This window comes from Strix uralensis, chromosome 4 (assembly GCF_047716275.1).
Source record: "Strix uralensis isolate ZFMK-TIS-50842 chromosome 4, bStrUra1, whole genome shotgun sequence".
NCBI lineage: Eukaryota > Metazoa > Chordata > Aves > Strigiformes > Strigidae > Strix > Strix uralensis.
Genome location: NC_133975.1, coordinates 17,262,418 through 17,280,676, shown reverse-complemented (window position 1 = coordinate 17,280,676; position 18,259 = coordinate 17,262,418). Strand labels below are relative to the sequence as shown.

At 36.8% G+C, this 18,259-nt stretch overlaps 2 protein-coding genes across 10 annotated transcripts in view; both read left to right on the top strand.

The window, feature by feature from the left end:
• PROM1 (prominin 1) overlaps nt 1–10,950 on the top strand; it is a 65,337-nt gene extending 54,387 nt beyond the window's left edge. For 2 of the 9 annotated variants that reach the window (XM_074865819.1, XM_074865820.1), the window contains exons 20-27: nt 115–207; nt 937–963; nt 1,331–1,384; nt 3,402–3,482; nt 3,561–3,629; nt 4,173–4,265; nt 5,834–5,949; nt 6,380–7,388. In XM_074865819.1, the coding sequence (XP_074721920.1) occupies nt 115–207; nt 937–963; nt 1,331–1,384; nt 3,402–3,482; nt 3,561–3,629; nt 4,173–4,265; nt 5,834–5,949; nt 6,380–6,416 (570 nt within the window). In that variant the 3' untranslated portion in view covers nt 6,417–7,388. Of the gene's footprint in view, nt 1–114; nt 208–936; nt 964–1,330; nt 1,385–3,401; nt 3,483–3,560; nt 3,630–4,172; nt 4,266–5,833; nt 5,950–6,379; nt 7,389–9,230; nt 9,272–9,501 lie in introns of those variants that run through there. The other 7 variants (XM_074865822.1, XM_074865828.1, XM_074865823.1 and 4 more) reach the window with 7 other exon arrangements.
• A 2,998-nt stretch (nt 10,951–13,948) lies between these two features.
• FGFBP2 (fibroblast growth factor binding protein 2) lies at nt 13,949–15,785 on the top strand. The gene has a single exon (XM_074865048.1). The coding sequence runs from the start codon at nt 13,972–13,974 to the stop codon at nt 14,596–14,598; it is 627 nt and encodes a 208-aa protein (XP_074721149.1). The 5' UTR covers nt 13,949–13,971; the 3' UTR covers nt 14,599–15,785.
• Nucleotides 15,786–18,259: the final 2,474 nt, after the last annotated feature.

The window sequence follows — 18,259 nt, the reverse complement described above, 5'->3', positions numbered from 1 at the left end:
TTAGCATCAGCTGTTCTGCAGCGGATGAGTATAATGTGCAACTTTCATTGTTTTTTGCTTAGTTGGAAAGCTTTGAGACTACTGAACAATACTGCATAATTGAATTTTTTGCAGCCAAAAGGAGCACTGGAAAATGCCTTAAAAGGACACGCAAACAGCATTCGAATGATTCATAACCAGCAAGTCGTTCCGCTAGAGCAAGCTATGGTAAAATATTAAAGCAATATTAAAACACATTTATAGACAATATGAATCACTAAATCTATTAAATACAGTTTAGAAAGCTGGACTTCGGCTATTATATAAGCATGGATTGCATTTGCATTGTGTCACTGAAGAGTAATCTGGTTAAAGTATGTGTTTAATAGTTTTCCTACTTATAATACTACTACTTTATAATACTGTCTAAAATCATGACCTTGTTCTTCCCCATTTCTTTGTATCTATTTGTGATTATATATGAATAAAAGAGGAAGCAGGAGAGAACTTTATAAAATTCTAACACTAGATCACTCTTTTTTTTTTTTCTTACCATTTGTCTTCAGTAATAAAAGTAGTTACCACTCTTACAGTTTATTTCTTGGAGTTAGCAGTCACCTAACAGTATTGAAATTGGAAACTTCAAACAGCAGTATTTAGAGCAAAAGAAAAATCTCTTTCATTGATGCTGTAAAAGATGTGAAAGGGCTTCTGACTGATTTTTCTGGGCACTGATTTGTATAGTATCAAGCTGTGAATCTCATATGCTGTGTATTGTTATTTCCTCTACATAACATGAAGACTTTTAGTTTATCCTAGCATCTGATACAGTATTTCTGCCCCTATCAAAGCCCTCTTGTAAAAAAGCATTAGGTCTTTTGTTCCACTCTGATTCTGTGCTGTTCTTTCCTAATTAACTCCTAATTATTCTCATCTCTTTTTCCTTTTACAAAACTGACTGTCAAGAAATATATTAAAGCTAGGGTAAGTGCTTTTTCCCTTCTGAAATTGCACAATATAGAATTCTCTGAACACTTGGTTCTGATTTAACTGTTCTCTTTCATCCAAATAAATCTCACTCAGTTTATTGGTACTAACTTTAGTTAAATCTGAAGTCTTCCAGTACACGATTCATAACTATGTAGTGCTGTTGGTCAAATACTGATTCAGTGATTAAAACCACAATATATGAGTTTTAATACAACTGTTGTTACTATATATAATGTGATATGCTGTGTTAGAAACAATCTATAGAAGATCAAAGCATGCTTATAATGTTAAAACAGTTGGGCTCTTACCTGTAGTAATGACTTCAGTCTTCTTCTTTTCCCCCCCTCCTCCTTTCTAATAGAGCACTTTAAATCAGAGCATTAGGTTGCTGAAGAGGACATCATCTGAACTTATGGTAGGCTTTTCTTTCTGGCAACAGGACCATCTTTGTGTGTTTTAAATATTATCTGCTGCATATGCAGGGCATATATTTTCAGTACAGCTTTTTTTATTTGTAGCTGTTCTGTTATTGGAAGAGATTGTAATGCATTGAGGTAGTAACAGGGATTTAGATATCTATCCTGCATAGCTTTTTCTACCCTGTCTTTCCCTTCCTTATAGAGGAGGGGCGGGGGGGGAAATGGAATTTTTGGGATATTTTTTGAAGTATGAATTGTAAACTTAATTGTCACGTGATAATGCAGTACATGGAACTGTACTGAATCTGTGTTATTCATGTTCCTAAAAATGTAGTTGTGTTTTCTAGAATCCTTGAATACAAAACTTGGGGGGGGGACAACCAAGAAACAAAACACACATATACAACTGAGAAAAGAGAGCTTTGCGATTCACATCCTTAACCACCTCTTGTCCAATGTCCAGCTCCCACTGGGGCCTGTTTCTTTAGCATTGTACTGTTACCTTCCTGTTCCTGCTTCTGCAGCATCAGCCTTGCTGTGGGAACCTGGATCTGTATAGAGGCTTCCCCAGGGCAGCCCATGTTTCCTCTCTACGCAGCAGTTAGTGCCTGCACCCCCAGTGAGACCAGCTGCTCTGCCAAACTCAGGAGAATAAGCAACAGGATGGTCACTTTTCTGGCAGCAAAGCATTCTATCGCCACGGGCCTGCCTTGGCTCTGGTAGCAAGAATCCAGCCACACTAGCTAGCACTTAAAGAGTCTGTTGTGTTTTAACCCCAGCTGGCAATTAAGCACCACATAGCCACTTGCTCACTCCCCTGCCCTGTAGTGGGATGGGGGAGGAATTGGAAAAAAAAGTAAAACTTGTTGGTTGAGATAAAGACAGTTTAATAGGACAGAAGAAGAAGGGAAAATAATAACAGTAGTAATAATGGTAATATTAGAATATGCAAAACAAGTGATACACAGAACAATACACCTGCTGACTGATGCCCAGCCAATCCCCAAGCTGTGGTGTCCCCTGGCCAACTCCCCCCAGTTTATATACTGGGAATGACATCATATGGTGTGGGATATCCCTCTGGCTCATTTGGGTCAGCTGTCCTTGCTGTGTCCCCTTCCAGCCTCTGATGGCAGGGCAGCATGAGAAGCTGAAAAGTCTTTGACTTAGGATAAATACTGTTTAAACACAACTAAAACGTCAGTGTGTTATCAACATTATTCTCATCCTAAGTCCAAAACAGCACTATACCAGCTGCTAGGAAGAAAATTAACTTTATTCCAACCAAAACCAGGACAGAGTCATAGTCAGAACAGCTTGTTCCCATTGAGGTTGTCACCCATCCACAGCAGCAGACCAGCTAGATTTCTTTTAGAATCTGTGATTTGAACCAGTATGGGGAGGTAAGAACCCATGAAAGAAGGTGTTGATAAGAAAAAGGATGATGTTTGACCCTTAAGTATATTTAAGAAACATCTCTACAGTTTCAGGCTGCATGTACATTATCCTTTGTGTGTGTTCTTTGAGAGACTTTTATGGGGTTGTACATATATTGAAGGAGTGTCTCAATCCTTTTGAATATTGATTCCAGCATATTCTAGCTGTATAGACTAATACTCTACTAATCATGAGTTGTAATAGCACATGTTTTCCTACTGTTTTGCCATGCACTCTGTGTGTCTGTAGTGTATATACATACATTGATGAAAGTATTTCTACACTTAATGAAAGGAAAGAGAATGGAAAACTGATCTAGTATATAAATTAGTTACAGGAAAAGATACTGTTTGTAACCACAGATACATTCCTTTTTTAGTAGTGAGAGAGTTTTGTCAGATGATCAAGAATCCTTAGGCAGGCTCATGTTCTGTGTGGAACTGCACGTTTTGTCAGGTTTTGACAGGACAGTGATGCTTTTTTATCAAGAGAATAGGTTCCCGACAATGGCTGCAGAGCCACTGTAACATCCTGAAAGGGATTTATTTATATTAAACACCATCTCTTCCTTTCTAGGTTAAGGTGAAAAATGTCATTAGTGCTGTTAATGCTGCCCAGCTTCTCATAAATAACAATGCTTCTCTAGTTATTGTCCAGGTAAGCTTTATTTGATGAAAGTACATTAATCTATGATGTCATGGAGATAGACATTCACTTACTTCTGTCTGTTCCTAGGAGACAAAAAAGTACATGGATACCATAGTTGGCTACTTTGAGCAATACGTCGAGTGGGTCAAGGAGTCGGTAAGGTGCATTTGCTTCATTGAGAGAAGCTGTGTTTAAAAAAAACCTAAAAAGCTAAATAATAATAATAGAAATGTTACTTTGGTAGCATATTTTATAGTTTCAGTTTGTAAGATAGTTGTACTTATTATGAAGGGGAAGACTTTTCTTCTATAAATAGTTTTGTTGTTTGAAGTAGAATAGAAATTATGAGTTCTGTTGATTGGAATAAAGTGCAAATTTAACATAGTATCATTTCTCCAGGGCTAGCCTGAAGTCTAACATTTGTGCTAATATTGCACTGAGCCTGATCCTGCTTAGTTCAAATTGATGTCATTAGCATCTTGTTTTATTTTTCTTTCTTTAGCTGCAACCTTTGAGAAAGTAAGCTGATGTTTTAAAAGATGTTTGGTTGATAGCATATCCCACTGGAATTTATTTTGAATTTGGATAGGGTGAGAGATAACAATTTAGTAAACAGTATCTGTAACTGCAAGCAAGTTATGAGATTCTTATTTTATTCTGTTAGATGCTTCAAACTGTTTTTTTAAAACTGTCTTTCAGATTGCCATGGAGGTAGCAGCATGCAAGCCTATTGCCAATGTGATAGATACAGCAGTAGATATTTTTTTATGCAGCTATATAACTGATTCTGTGGTAAGAACTATTTTCTGTTACTCAAAATTGGGGCATCAAGTGGGAAATTCTTTGAACATAAATCTGCATTTAATTATTCTGCCTAGACTATTCTGAAGTATGATAATAAAGTATCACATTCAAAGTTATGCAAGGAAAAAAATGTTCTGATCTGAATCAAGTCCAAAGGCAAGCCAGTGCTGGACTTGTTTTAGGTTCCCATTAAACTTAGGCAAGCTTATAAATTGCTATAAATTAGCAAGAATTCTGTGAAATTAACTGTTCTTACTAAATTTCTTCCAACTTGAATTGCAAAGTAAATACAGTACTATTGGTTTGGAATAAAAATTCTGGAAAGGGTGGGTTTCAGTTTGATTGCTTGATTCTGAACCACCTTGAAAAGCATAAAGATCTTGAAATGTTTACAGCTGAAACATCTACTTAAGGGGATGGGGTGGGGGCAAGAAGTGAGTGAGAAATACCAAGGAAAAACTTTCTCAGGTATCTTTCCTGGTATCTAGAAAACCTGAATGAGGTTTTATCACTTGACTTAGAGCAGACAGATATTGATTCATACTGGTGCAGTGGACCCTTTGAGCATAACTGATAGCAGTATATAAGGGCAATATTGGCTTTTTCATCTTGCCAAAAGAGCTCGGAAAGAGGACAGCATGTATTAGAAATAGAAGAAGAAACCACATGCCTGGAAACCACCTAAAACATTTCCTAGCTGTTATTTAGCTTTATGACACTTTTAGCCAGGTCTTAATCATATGAACAGTAAATGCATGTCATCAGTCAAAGCCAAAGCACTCTAAGCTTGATAATGTTTAGCCATGAAGTGCTTAACCTTGAAAATGCTTAACCATAAAAACCTCCTAACCTGCCAGAATCATAGTGTATTCATTGATTATCTCTTGTGTTACAGAGTTTCTGTTCTCCTTTGTGTAGCCACTAACTGGTGGGAGATGGACCATGATTGGTTCTATCCTGATGATAGAACTTAACTGAGTCACTTATAAGTCAAAGTGCCTCCAGCCAACACAAATCAAATTTGAAAAATCATCATTTTAACATCTGGTGATAACTCAGTTCAACTGTATGTTAATGAAATTAGTTACACAAACAGACTGCAGTTAGCAAGTTAAAAAATACCTTGAGAAAGTGCTGGAAACTCAGATTTTGACAAGAACCGCAAGAAAGACAAATACTTTAAAATATCAGGAAAGGAAAAAGAAGTAATGTGGCTAGTAAATTAATGCTGAGACACAAAATTACTTTCTAGCCTGAGGCTATGTTGAAATAACTTCTTAGGGCACTCTGGCTGTATAGCTTTGAGCAACTTCGGACATAATCCTGTTTGGTTACATTGGTGGTGTTTTTACTTTAGTTCACAGTGACAGTGAAAAATGCCCAACATGCCCTGTTCCACACTAGTATAAGGACCCTCAGGTAGTCCACAAGATCAGTGCAACTAATTTCTACTGTGTTCTTCTAGTAACAATGCTTAGAATATCCAGCAAAGATTTAGTACTTTTCTGACAGATTTCCTCTGTGATCTTTTTTTCCTGGATTTTGCTTTGTTTCAGAATACCTTCTGGTTTGGTTTGGGAAGTTCTTCAATATTCTTAATTCCTGCCATAATTTTTGCTGTGAAACTCTCCAAATACTATCGTAGAATGGATACAGAGGATGTATATGATGAGTAAGTATATACTCTTAAGTAAGCTAAATGGCAAATGGATTGAAATGTTTTTCCTAGTGTCTCACATGAAGGCGCTATAATCCTTAAACAGTCTGTGCTGTCACATTAGAATTGCATGTTCTTGTGAAATACTGCGGGTTTGGGTTGGTGCCTGCAAAGTGCTTCATGCAGGTGGGCTTTGGTTGCCTTGACTTGCCGTGATTCTGTGCAGATATTGCCAGCTCTGACTTTGAGAAACTTGTTTCAGAATGAAGTCTTCAGAGCTTTGTGTGCAGTGTTTACATAAATATTTTCCAAATGTGCAAGTGATTAGCTTTGCTAAGTAACCTGTTAAGGTGAACTATGCCTGCTTTGTAGTCTCTTTGAATGAATTATTTGCTTTCTTACTGTCTTAGTTATTCCTAACCAGTCTTTCCTTTTTCAATTGCAGTTCCTCTGTCTCAGGGACTTGGCATTTTACTTTATGATAACTGTTCTTACATATTTTCACATCAGTTTTGTTTTTACTGTGTTTTTTTCCCCTACTCTTTGTTTTGCTCATTGTTCAGTTCACCTGTACACTGCATTTCTCAAATTTCACACTGGTCATTTTTCATTACACATTCACAAGTCAGTAGAGCAGAAACAGGCATGTACAGCTAAAATTACTCACTACTTAGTGTCTTGTTAATTACTCCTCCTTTTTTGTGTTTTCTAGTGTCGAAACTATACCCATGCAAATGTACGACATTTCTGCTGGTATTTGTTAAAATTATTTTACTTAGGTGGGAGAGTGTATATTTTTAATGTAACTTGTTACTTCAAAAGAGGTAACATGTTCTGTTTCACCAGACTTTATATTAGAGTATCCAACTCCACAAGTATAGCAAAATAATTAAATACTTTTTGGAGACTATAAAAATATTAACAAATGTAAAATATAATTATGCCATAACTCCTGAATGTTACAAACAAAGTTATATTCTATTGTACAGACACAGTTTATCTTTGCATATAATACCATCATCCACGTACATGTCTTAGAAGCCATACTGTACATAGTGCATCTTATAGTTAACATGGTCTTTCTTGGTGTATTTATTTTATTACAGTACGGAAAATGGTAATAATGGTTATCATAAAGAGCATTTATATGGTATACACAATCCTGTTTTTACAAGGTAAACCAAGTCTGAAACTGCATGCCTTCATGTGTCCTTACTTAATCTACTACTGTATTAATTACCTATCAATTTTCTTCACATTTTAAAGTGAATCACTTAATTCTCTAATTTTTTTGCATGATTACTCACTATAGAAAATGCTGTATGATTTATATTTCTCAAATTTTCTTTACATAACAGCAGATGTTGTAGTAGTTTCCAACAATTTAACAAAGCAATTGTCTAAATTTGATCTTAAAATCCAGGTAGTTAGGTATTTCTCTAGCACAGGGGGTGGTCCTAAATTGATACACGTATTAAAATAGTCTGATAGCAGTTGAAAGTGATAGAATGGGGTGCATTGTTACTCCTGAGTTGTTCTAGTTTTCAGATGGTGAGGAGAAGAGCTTTTCCTGTGCAAAAGGCTGGTGAGCCACAGTATGCAGAAAACATGAACAGAGAAAATGGGTGTTTCTGCATGGGTAGAACTAGTGTGTGTAACATCACAAAACAAGACATTCAAGTTATGTTTAAAAGGAGGAGATTTGGGTTCTTTTCTGTCTCTACAACTTCTGTGCTGTAAAAACTTAGCTAGCTGTGAGACACTTAGTTTCCATAGGGGTAACATAGGATGTCCCACAACTTCGGTATTTGGGTTTGCAAAATACCTGAGTTGCTTAAGGAAGGATCTGATTTCTGATTGAAATCTGTAGCTCACTGTGCCTTAACTTGCAACTTCATGACTGAAAGTATAGGTTGAGTATTGGCAGAGAAGTAAGATACCACCATTCTTTCAGTAAAGGGTAAATTCCAAGAGAGCTCAAAGTTTGGAAGTCTTGCCAGATTTTATGGCTGCATCAGTTGTATATTATTATTTATTAGAAGTGTATTTTACAATAATTATTTACTGACTAAATCTTGATTTCACATTCCTTCTGAAGGAAGGAATATAACAATGTTTTTAGTGGTATTTATGATTACAATTGTCATGGTCTGTTCTGCAACTTAAGGGTACTCCCTAAATTAATATACAAGGTGTTTAATTCAAAAGTACTCTCCACTGACATATCTAAGGACTCTCAGTTTTAAGGAGTTTAGATATTTTACATGAGAGGGAAATAATAATTGCTCAGCCTTAGAAGTCCCTTTCAGATCTTTGAATCTTTAATACAAATGTAAATACTCTTGAGGTTCATAGCATGTTTTCTGTGATATTTCAGTGATTGATGAATAGTTTAATACAGTGTTCCTGAATAAGCTAAAAATTACTAACATAAAATAATTTTTTAAACAAAGACCCACTAGTTCAGTCCTGACTTCCTTTTCCTAAATTTTAAATTACTCAAAATGGGCTTCCATAATACAATGTAAGGATTCAGTCTGAAGCAATGTGATGTTGCTTCAGTCTGAAGCAATTCCGATGTGCTGAGATTATTTGAAAAACTGCTAATTATGAGATACACGCTTTGAATTTCTCAGTTTGGGATTCCCATAGCAATAGAGTCTTGTTTTTAACTTTCAGTTCAGCAAACTCTTTGTTTGTATGCTATCCTCTCTTCTTCTCATTTCCTACGAATTATTTTGGGAGATACATTGAGAGCTATGACTTTGAACAGTTCTCTGTACACCTGTACTTTTGCAGGTGTAAAGAATCCCATAGAGTTTTTTGGCCTTTGAATCAGCTGTATGATTTTGCTGGAAAGAGATGCAAATATCTTTCTTTATAAATAGAAGATGTAGGTACAAGTATGACATCTGTAAGAAGTATAGTTATATTTGTATAGTTATCTCACGTAAGTGTTTTTATGTACATGTTGAAGATACAAAAGACCTCAAATGCAGTCACCATTTTTGTGAGAGCAAAATTGAAAGCTGGATTAAATTCTCGAAGGAGTGATATTGAATAGGTAATTCAAGCATTTCTTTCTATCATGAAGCAAAGATAACCGTAAGGGTTGGTGAAGAAAACCACAAATCTCTATTTCCTCTTGTTTGAAAAAATCTTGATTAAATGGGTAAAAGTCTGAGAACAGTTTGTGCCAGCTCAGCTTGTCTCACCTTAGTTAGACACAGTATTTCTGTTCCATTTGTGGGCAAAAGAAAATGATTGTTTTGGTTTGTGTTTTTTTTCTTGTCTAGCTCTGTGGAACAGTGGTAACACATACTGGAAACATTAATGGGTAAGCAATAAGCTTTTTAAGTCAGTTCAAGTCTTACTACTTTATTAATTTTAAGAAGGCTGCTTTGCTTTCTGTAACATGAGTGCTGCAAGGTTTAAAAATAAAAAATAACAAAAATTATTGAACCATATTAATGTTCATATGAAAATCTGTGCCTTCATTGTGCTTAAATTACATTATAATTCTGTCTTCATCAAATTTTCCTGAATTGTTTTTGTGATTATTTCCAGGCTGTATAAATGAGGCTCAAGATTCTTCTGCAGGAATATATCATTATTCTTCCAAGTGTATTGGCATTTGCATTCATCTTCCAAATCCTGAGCCACTTGTTTTATGTCACCCGTACTGTAAATCCCAAATGTACTATTGAATGTTATGCCATAAACTACTGTACAGAATATTTTGCGATCAGGGCACTGCCTCTCAAATACCACTGTTCAAGGCTTGAATTAAAACGTTTTCTGTTTTTTACTTTTTTACACTGGGCTTTCTTACATCACAGTATAAAAATTAATTAAATTAACAGCCTTTGCCTAGCAATCCTCTGACAGTTGGTCAAGTTCTTATCTTAAACTGTTGTTTTGTGTTAAATACAGTACATACACGTTTACATAAAAATACATTTTGTATACAGAGACTTTTGTATATACATTTTTCTTAAAACTTATAAGTGTTTAGTTAAGATTTTAAATTGTATAATAGTCTTCACCAATGAATTTACCAGCATGATCAGTGTTGCTATTTGGTGCTCTTGAATGACCACTTTGGACTAAATTTGAAGTGTAATGGGATCCATGGTGTCTCTGTGTGTGTCTGAAAAGTTCAGTTGCAGTTTTGTTTTCTCCCTCTTTTTTTAATTATTTAATATTTAGTGGTTTTTGAAGTATAGACCTAAAAGGGACTTTGGAGAAGTTTATTTTGAAACTCTTTGGGTGGGAGGGTTGGGAGTTGCGTGATGCGTAATATAGTGAAAAGGCTAAGCTTTCTAGAGTTCAGTAGTACTCAAAAAGAGCATGAGACATGTCATATATTGGTGATTTTTAGAATGTTTTACATTTTCTGTCTCCCTTTTCCTCATTCACACTCATTTTTATAATGTCCTTAATAGTATCACTGTTAAGCTGTGGCTCTTTCAGGGGGCAGTGATACTATTTTTGCTGAATAATTTCAAAATATGATTTCCAATATTGAAATTCAGATGTGTTCAGCAATTAGAGTTAACATTTGTACTGGTAGAGTAATTGCCTTGAATTTAGGCATACAGTTGCATTGCTGAATTAGCTAACAGCAGAATTCATCAACAAGGCCAAAAGTATCTATGTTACTAGTGTAAAAAATTTCAGCGGGTGAAGTAATTGGGTATATTGATCTAAAATAGTGTCTCTTTATTTATCAGTATTGTTAACTTTGTTTCCAACAAGGTTCATTGGCTTGAAGTAGGGATAATCCTGTAAATCATTCATATAATTTAAAAAAAATGCTGAAAAGTGATACCAGTTTTTAATCTGGAATAACCTTAATTTTTTCATTTTTAGGTCATAAATGGAAACATTTCTAATTGACAGTATGTAGCATATGTGTATATGTAATGTTCAGAACTGCAGATTTTTAAAAGTTTCTATTTTTAATTTGAGAAAATGTTCCCAGTTCATTTAAATAAAAAAGAACTTGCTTAACTACCTGATGTTTGATTCTCAATCATTTTGTTGTATAGACCTGTCTCAGAAGAGTTGCACTGAGTTAAGATCTTATGAAAATGAATTTTTTTTACCCTGATTAAAAATTTCTGCTATATTTGACTTATTGATGACTTTAAGCAAGATAAGAGACCAAGAACTGGAGCAGAAAGGACTGAAAGAACATCGACTCTGGGTGAGGGAGCTTTCAACTTCCACAAAGGATATGATTTATGCAGAGATGGTAGGATTTGAGCTAATGAGTTGTGGAGGATATCTACATACCCTGCAACTGCTCAAGGTGTTATCACTGACTTCTATTGTTATTTCTGTAGCACTGACAGCAGAATTAAATGTTTGCCGGTTCTTCAGCTCCCATAGTTCACTGCTGGCATCCTAGCTTAACTTGTAAAAGGACAATTGTTTTCCACTGATATAACAGACTGTGAACTGTTTCATTTGAAGCACAGACAGACAGGGGACACAAATGTCAGATGGGAGTGAGACAAACAGTTGGCAGTAACATATTAACTGTAATACATAAGTACACCAGAGCTCTTGAGTCCAAGCTTTGGTACTTGTCCTTATCCTTGTAGTCTGATATGTTTTCATGATTACACTTTTAAAACTCTGAGAACAAGAGATCTGAAACTGGTATAAAGTAACTTTTAAGTAGTTTTGAATTCTTTAACAATTATTAGAACAAGAGAGATGAATGCCTTTAGCTTCTGATCTAGGAACTGTCAGTGCTGTTGTGCATAACCAAGTGTAAATAATACATTTGTTTGTCAAATATTAGGAGTCTTTGAGTGCTTGCAGTAGGGATTTTAAATCCTTGAAATAGAGTGTGAAGTAGGCAGTAAGATTCTTCTGTCTGGATGATGGGTGATAAGGCTCCCCAAAAAGCAACAGAAGAGTGAATTGTAAATCTTGAGTAGACTTGTACCATTGCTGTTTCTCTTAAGACTTGACTGGAGAGCCACACCACTGTGCTTTGAAAGAGACAGTCGGGCAAGAAGCTAGAAATGAGCCTGAAAATGTTATTGAAATAGCCTTAGAGAGGGGATCAAAAGAAAACAATGTTGTTCTCTCTATCAAATGGTATTTAGTCATGGGGAAATTCATGACATGTTCACTGAAAGAACAAGGTTCAGGCTACCCAGACCAGCTGTTCTAGGTGGCTCCATCTTCAAGCAGGCAGCTCTCAGGCTAGCTGGGGTGTCACAGCAGCTAGGGACTCTATTGTCGAGTATTAGAGGAGCATTTGTCAAGTATTAACGAAGCTGGTGAAGAGCCTGGAGAACAGATCCTGTGAGGAGCTATTGAAGGAGCTGGGACTGTTCAGTTTGAGGAAGAGAAGGCTGAGGGGAGACCTCATCACTCTCTACAGCTACCTGAAAGGACATTGTAGAGATGCTGGTACTGGTCTCTTCTCACAGGTAATTAGCGATAGAACAAGAGGGAATGTCTTTAAACTCCAACAGGGGAGGTTCAGACTGGACATTACGAAAAAATTTTTCACAGAAAGAGTGGTCAGACAGTGGAATAGGCTGCCCAGGGAGGTGGTGGAGCCACCATCCCTGGATGTGTTTAATGGTCGTTTAGGTGAGATGTTGGGGGATGTGGTGTAGGGGAGAACTTTGTAGAGTAGGGCTGATGGTTGGACTCTGATTCCAAGGGTCTTTTCCAACCTGAATGATTCTGTGATTTTTTGCAATTTTCTGCTTCACTGTCTGTGTTAAATGAAGGTTTTTGCCTTGGTATTTTTTTAGCAATACATATTGAGTGGCTAGATACATAAAATAGTATTCTATTCCATTATGCATGGCCACTCTTAAACCCAGCATTTCTAGCACCCCACAGTTATTCAAGCATACCTAAATAATGTGATACCCCTTCCAGAAGCTGTTCAGGTCAGGCTGGATGTAGGATACATGTCTTTGAAAGAAGTGCCTAGTGGGGTCTTATTAGCCAGAAAAGTACTCTGGCTTGCAACAGCATGGGAAGGATTTTTCCTCATGACCTCCTGAATCCCAAGGGAGTTACCATGATTTTCTTTAGCTCTGCTTTTAGTTACTGCAGCAGAAACTGCTAGTACAAGATTGTGCATTAAAATACTTCTGTTCTCTTGCCTTTGTTTTATGGTGTTTTTATAGATCATTTATTATGAAGAGGAAAGTATTTTTTTAAAAAAAGTGAAAGGTGATAAAGCATGTGCTGACATGCTCTGGGGTCTATTCCTTGCTGCTGAGACCCATGATAAGCTATTTCTGCTATCTTGTTCTGACTGATAATAACCCATGGTGTGACAATTATGGTAAAACTTCCAAATGTTTCATTTATATTTAGACCTGTAGTACCTTATTTTGCTAGAGCTTTATTCCTTATCTTGGTTATATATTGCAAGTCTAAAAATCTTTCACGCCTCAAAGAACATGCAGTTGATTCTTCCATGTGTCCCCACTGCATGTCATGTGCTGACAAAATGAAGTACTAAAGTTGCATCCTTACTGTGCAAATCCACAGAAAACCCGTTCCACAAATCAGCCTTTATTAGTGGGACACATTTATAATCATCCAGAGGTAGCTGCATAGATTGCTTTGGCACTTTTATCTTTTTTTACTTCAGTATAGTCTTATAAGCTCTGACATGAAGATAGCTATAAAGCAGCTGGAGAATGGAAAATATCTGTTAAAAATCAAATATGACATGTTCATCCTGGATAGGAATGTGCTTCTCAGTTACACAACTATCGTTCTGTATTTAACTGCATTTACAAGATTTGTCTTGTTACCTTCTTGGGAGTTCACAGGTTATCCGTCACTCCCTCAGGCTATAAATTATGGGCACATGCCTGCTGAAGTGTGATTTATTATTTTTATAAAAAACCCCCTTACATCCCCCATTTCACTGGGAAGAGGCTTCTTTGTGCACCAAGCCTTTAAATTGTGAGCAGCCTGTTACTTACTGGTTTCACTTTTTTGGATCGTGTTGCTCAAGGATCTCAGTCAACTCCTCTCACCATGAAGAGTGTTGCTCTTCTTTTCCTAGTAGTGATCTGTGGAATGGGAGGACTGGGACAGAAGCTGAAGCCAAAAAAAAGAAGCAGTGGAGAAGAAATCAACTTTCGGACTAAAACCAAAGATATTTGCACAATGAGAATGAGTGGGGATGAGGAGAGGAAACTTAGAATTGAATGCAAAAGCCAAGGCATGTCCTACTGGTGTGAGTTCACTGGCAAGCCATCGATCTGTCGTGCTTTCAGAAACAATCCAAAGATTTACTGGAATCAGATTGCCATGGAACTCAGAAAGCTCCCGCATGCTTGCGAATCCACACAAGTGTTGAAGACTACCATGTGCCAAAAGGCTCCCACAGAGGCTCTCATGAAGCAAATAGATGCTGGTATGGAGCCAGAAGATCTAGCAAACCAGGACAAATCAGTCCAGAAAACTTCCACTTCTATGAGGGGAGAAGGGAAAAGCTCTGTTAAGAAAATAGACAAGCCCCCAATACTGCCTCTTATAAAACCAACCCAAGATGGTCAAGGATCTGAAAATGAAACAGAAGCAATGAAACTGGCACGGGAACACTGCTGGGAATCCCTGCATGGCGTCTGCTCCTACATTATTGGTATCTTTAGAGGTTAAGGATTTGCTTCAGGTAAAACTCCCATCTTGAAGCACAGTGGGATATACCTAAGAGTAATCCTGTTGTCGTTTTGTTTTATTTTGATCTTGGGGGTCTCTCAAGGGTGTGGACAGGGAGGTTCTAGTCTTGCTCACTAAAATCTAATGTGGTAAAGCCTCTACTGTGGCTTCTGAGGGGCCGGACGGTCTAAACTTGCAGTGATAGCTCCTGACATCCTTCTGTGAGGTCTTTGTCATATCTGTTATTAATCTTATGATATTTCACTTCTGTTTGAATTGGGCTTATTTTATGCCTTCTGTCATTCCTTCCCTCTTGTGCTGACTTTTGGATTTAAGCCAGTGAGGTGGGATAAATAACAAATGCATCAACTAGAACAATTTAGAACTAAATTCAGAAATTGGAAGGATAAAGCTTGTTCATCAAAACTGCTAGTTAATAACCAACCGTTTTAATTTTTAAAATTAGTTCGTAAACAACTTGCAGAAATGATTAAAACAAAACGGACCGTCTTGGTTTGTGGGTCTGTTTCTGTAGAGGCGATAGGGGATCTTGTCTAGTAAGTCTTGGGTTTTCAGTCAAGATTTAAAAAGGCAAAGCCCTTGCAGAAATGATTGGTCCTATACCCACTTCCATTTCTGCTCAAAGAGGGAAGACCGGGAACTGATGTCTAAACCTGGCAAACTTGACAGAAATGGGAATATATGCAGCATGAACCAGCAAGTTGGTTAAAGTGTTTAGGCTGCTAATGATCTTACTTGTGCCTTAATACAGCGAAGTGACTAATTTTTTTTTTCTTTCTTGTTTTGCAGAGCAAAATTTTTACAGCTGAAGAAGGGTCCTTGCTGTAGTTTAATAGACGTGAAAATTTTGGTTTCAAAATGAGTCATCTCTATAAGTCTTGTAGCTCTTTCCTCTTTGCACCCTTAAAATGAAACTTTTCAACAGCCCTGAAAAATGCATGAAACTGGAAACTGGAGTGACTGTACTTAAAGTGTTAGGATAAACTAACTGTTCCTAGGTCTGTTACACACCGGGGTGTACCACATTTCTGTAACCAGGGTTCCACTTTAAGAGTGCTGACCTTGAATAGGTTTTTCTGTGTGCTGATTCACTTCAGTTTGTTAGAGATGAAAGCTGTAAATGATGCTACAGTTAGTGCAAATAATAAAAATAAGATCTTTGAAAACCTACTCAGTGTGCTTTCTTTAAATGGTGCTAGTTGTATGAAGTCATGGTATTTGATACTTCTTTCTTAAGAGATTGTTGGTAGAACATGTAAGAGAAGTTACAGATCTGAGTCCCTACTTTCCCACTGAACATGTTTTCATTAATAGTAATATTTTAATGTTATTGCATTTATATTACAATTATAAGTTTCAGCCAGCAGGGAAAAAAAGGTTGGAGAAATGAAAGAGTAATCTAAGAATACATTTCTAAACATAGCAGTTTAGAGTTGTTCATCTGTGATGCATCTGCAGAGTTCAGTATTATTAGGATCTGCTAGTGGTAATATTAATGCTTGAGTTCAGTAAACAATCTGAGAGGTAACTCTCATCTGCACTTGGGCACTTGCATAAATCTCATCAAAATACAAAGCACAACCTAACAGCCTGTTGTCAGATTTATATTCAGATTGTCATTTATATTCAGATTATTTTTTAACAATGATCCTTTTTGTTCCCAAGTGAGCTTTGCAGCAGGGATATAACTGGAAAAGCTTTGTGCCACAGAAATTAGTAGTGCTCTATATTTGCCAATTAAACAGTTTCTGCAAGGCATTGTTACACTTAACTACTTCTCCAGCTTTACTCACAGATTTTTAATTCTCGCTTCACCATTCCAGATCGTGACTGTCCAATCACTAAACTCTGTGCCTTGTACCAAAAAAACCTGAAATAATTTTCAATATTTGGATATTGATCAATATTGAATATTGAAAATATCAATATTGAAATATATGGAAAGGAACAGCAAGTCATGAACATGGGATCAGTGCAGAAGGTTGTATGTATAAGGCAGAAATACAGCTTGAACACTGATAAAATGCAAGCACAAGCAAATCTGTATTTTTTCAGCCATAAATCTAGTGTGGTTAATCTTAATTTGAAGCTTCAGTTACCCTTGTGAGACTTTTGTGCTGTGACTAAAAAATGTAGTAGTACATGTATTCCCTCATTTCTGTCATAAAAATGAATATAATTGTTTGATTTGCAAACATGCAAGATGCATTAAAGTGATATTTGGAAACTATTTGGAAATGTTAAGGTCAGGTTGAGGGTTTTCTTGAGGTGTATCCTTTAAATATTTTAAAACTCCTCTTGTATGATGCGAAATCCACACTGCAGAGTGAATGTTTTGCAGAAGTATCCACTACAACAGTAATGACCTCAAAAATGAGAGTGTCTTGCATTGAGAGAAGTCTGGGAGAATCAGTCACCCACCATACTGCTAGCAAGAGAAAAGAGGTTTCATCAGTTCACCAGAAGAAAATTTTCCCCTTTGTGCCCTCTTCTATGTATATGCACTGAGCACAGAAGGCAGCAAAGTTATCTGACACTTTGTAGAACTCTTAATACAATCTAAAATATGTGGCCACCGTTGATTCTGCTTAGCAGAGAACAAATGTCACATACACTTGCTAGTGCACTACTTCCTAGGGAACTCTTATCTTGTTTCAGTAGAGCAGAGCTCTGCTGCACAGGGCTCCACGCTTGGCACTGTGCTGACTGGAATGACTGTCTGAAGCTTCGCTGTTGAAGTGGAAACTAGAAATCAACTAGTCTTGCACCAAAGGACCCTCTTTCATGAAATGCTTTTTGTAAAATATCCAGGATCAAAAATACATAGTTAAGCACTAGATCTTAAAAAAAGGTGAGGATTTTGGTACCAAGGTGATGCATGGCTTGGATTACAACCTCAGCAAGTCAGTTAACTAAATGATCTTACTTTCAAAATGTTTAAAAATTATATGTTAACTGAAATACCCCACCTTAGTGTAACAGTGCTGTGATTGTATCAACTACGTTACCATTTAATTGTGTTTAGCAGTGGAAATGTATAGTCATGACATTTCAGTTACCTTCTTGGCATGAAAGTGCTATTAATTAATGAAAGGATGAATTGAAAAGTGTTTGTGGTGAGTTTAAAGCAATCTTCGAGTACCTTGTGAATGAATGAAACCTGCTGTTTCATTCATTTCAGGTTAACCTGTTAGTCTGCATATACCTAAGTATCTCAGGAAATCTGCTCAAGTGGAGATGGAATTTGTTTTTATTTTCCTGACAGGGGAACGGCAGGCAAAAATGTTTGTCTGGATTCCTGCAACCAGGGAGACCCCTGATATCCAGGCCTGCTGCTGCTAATTCAGTGCAATGTGAGGTGGTCCACCTGCCTCAAGATCCTCACATTTAGGTTCCCACAGAAGCATCATGAGTATTTGCTACTTTTACAGGGTAAGCCTCCAAGAAATGCAAAATGATGTGTTTGGAGTACCTGTGTATAAAAGGGTGTGTACTTAACACACACAGTTAAGATCCAAGAAAGACTGGAGCAAGACCAATGGAGAGCCACCGAAATGGTTGGGACTGGAGCACACTCCTGTGAGGAAGGGCCAAGGGAGCAGGTCTTGTTCAGCCTGGAGGAGGCTTTAGGAGGGACCTA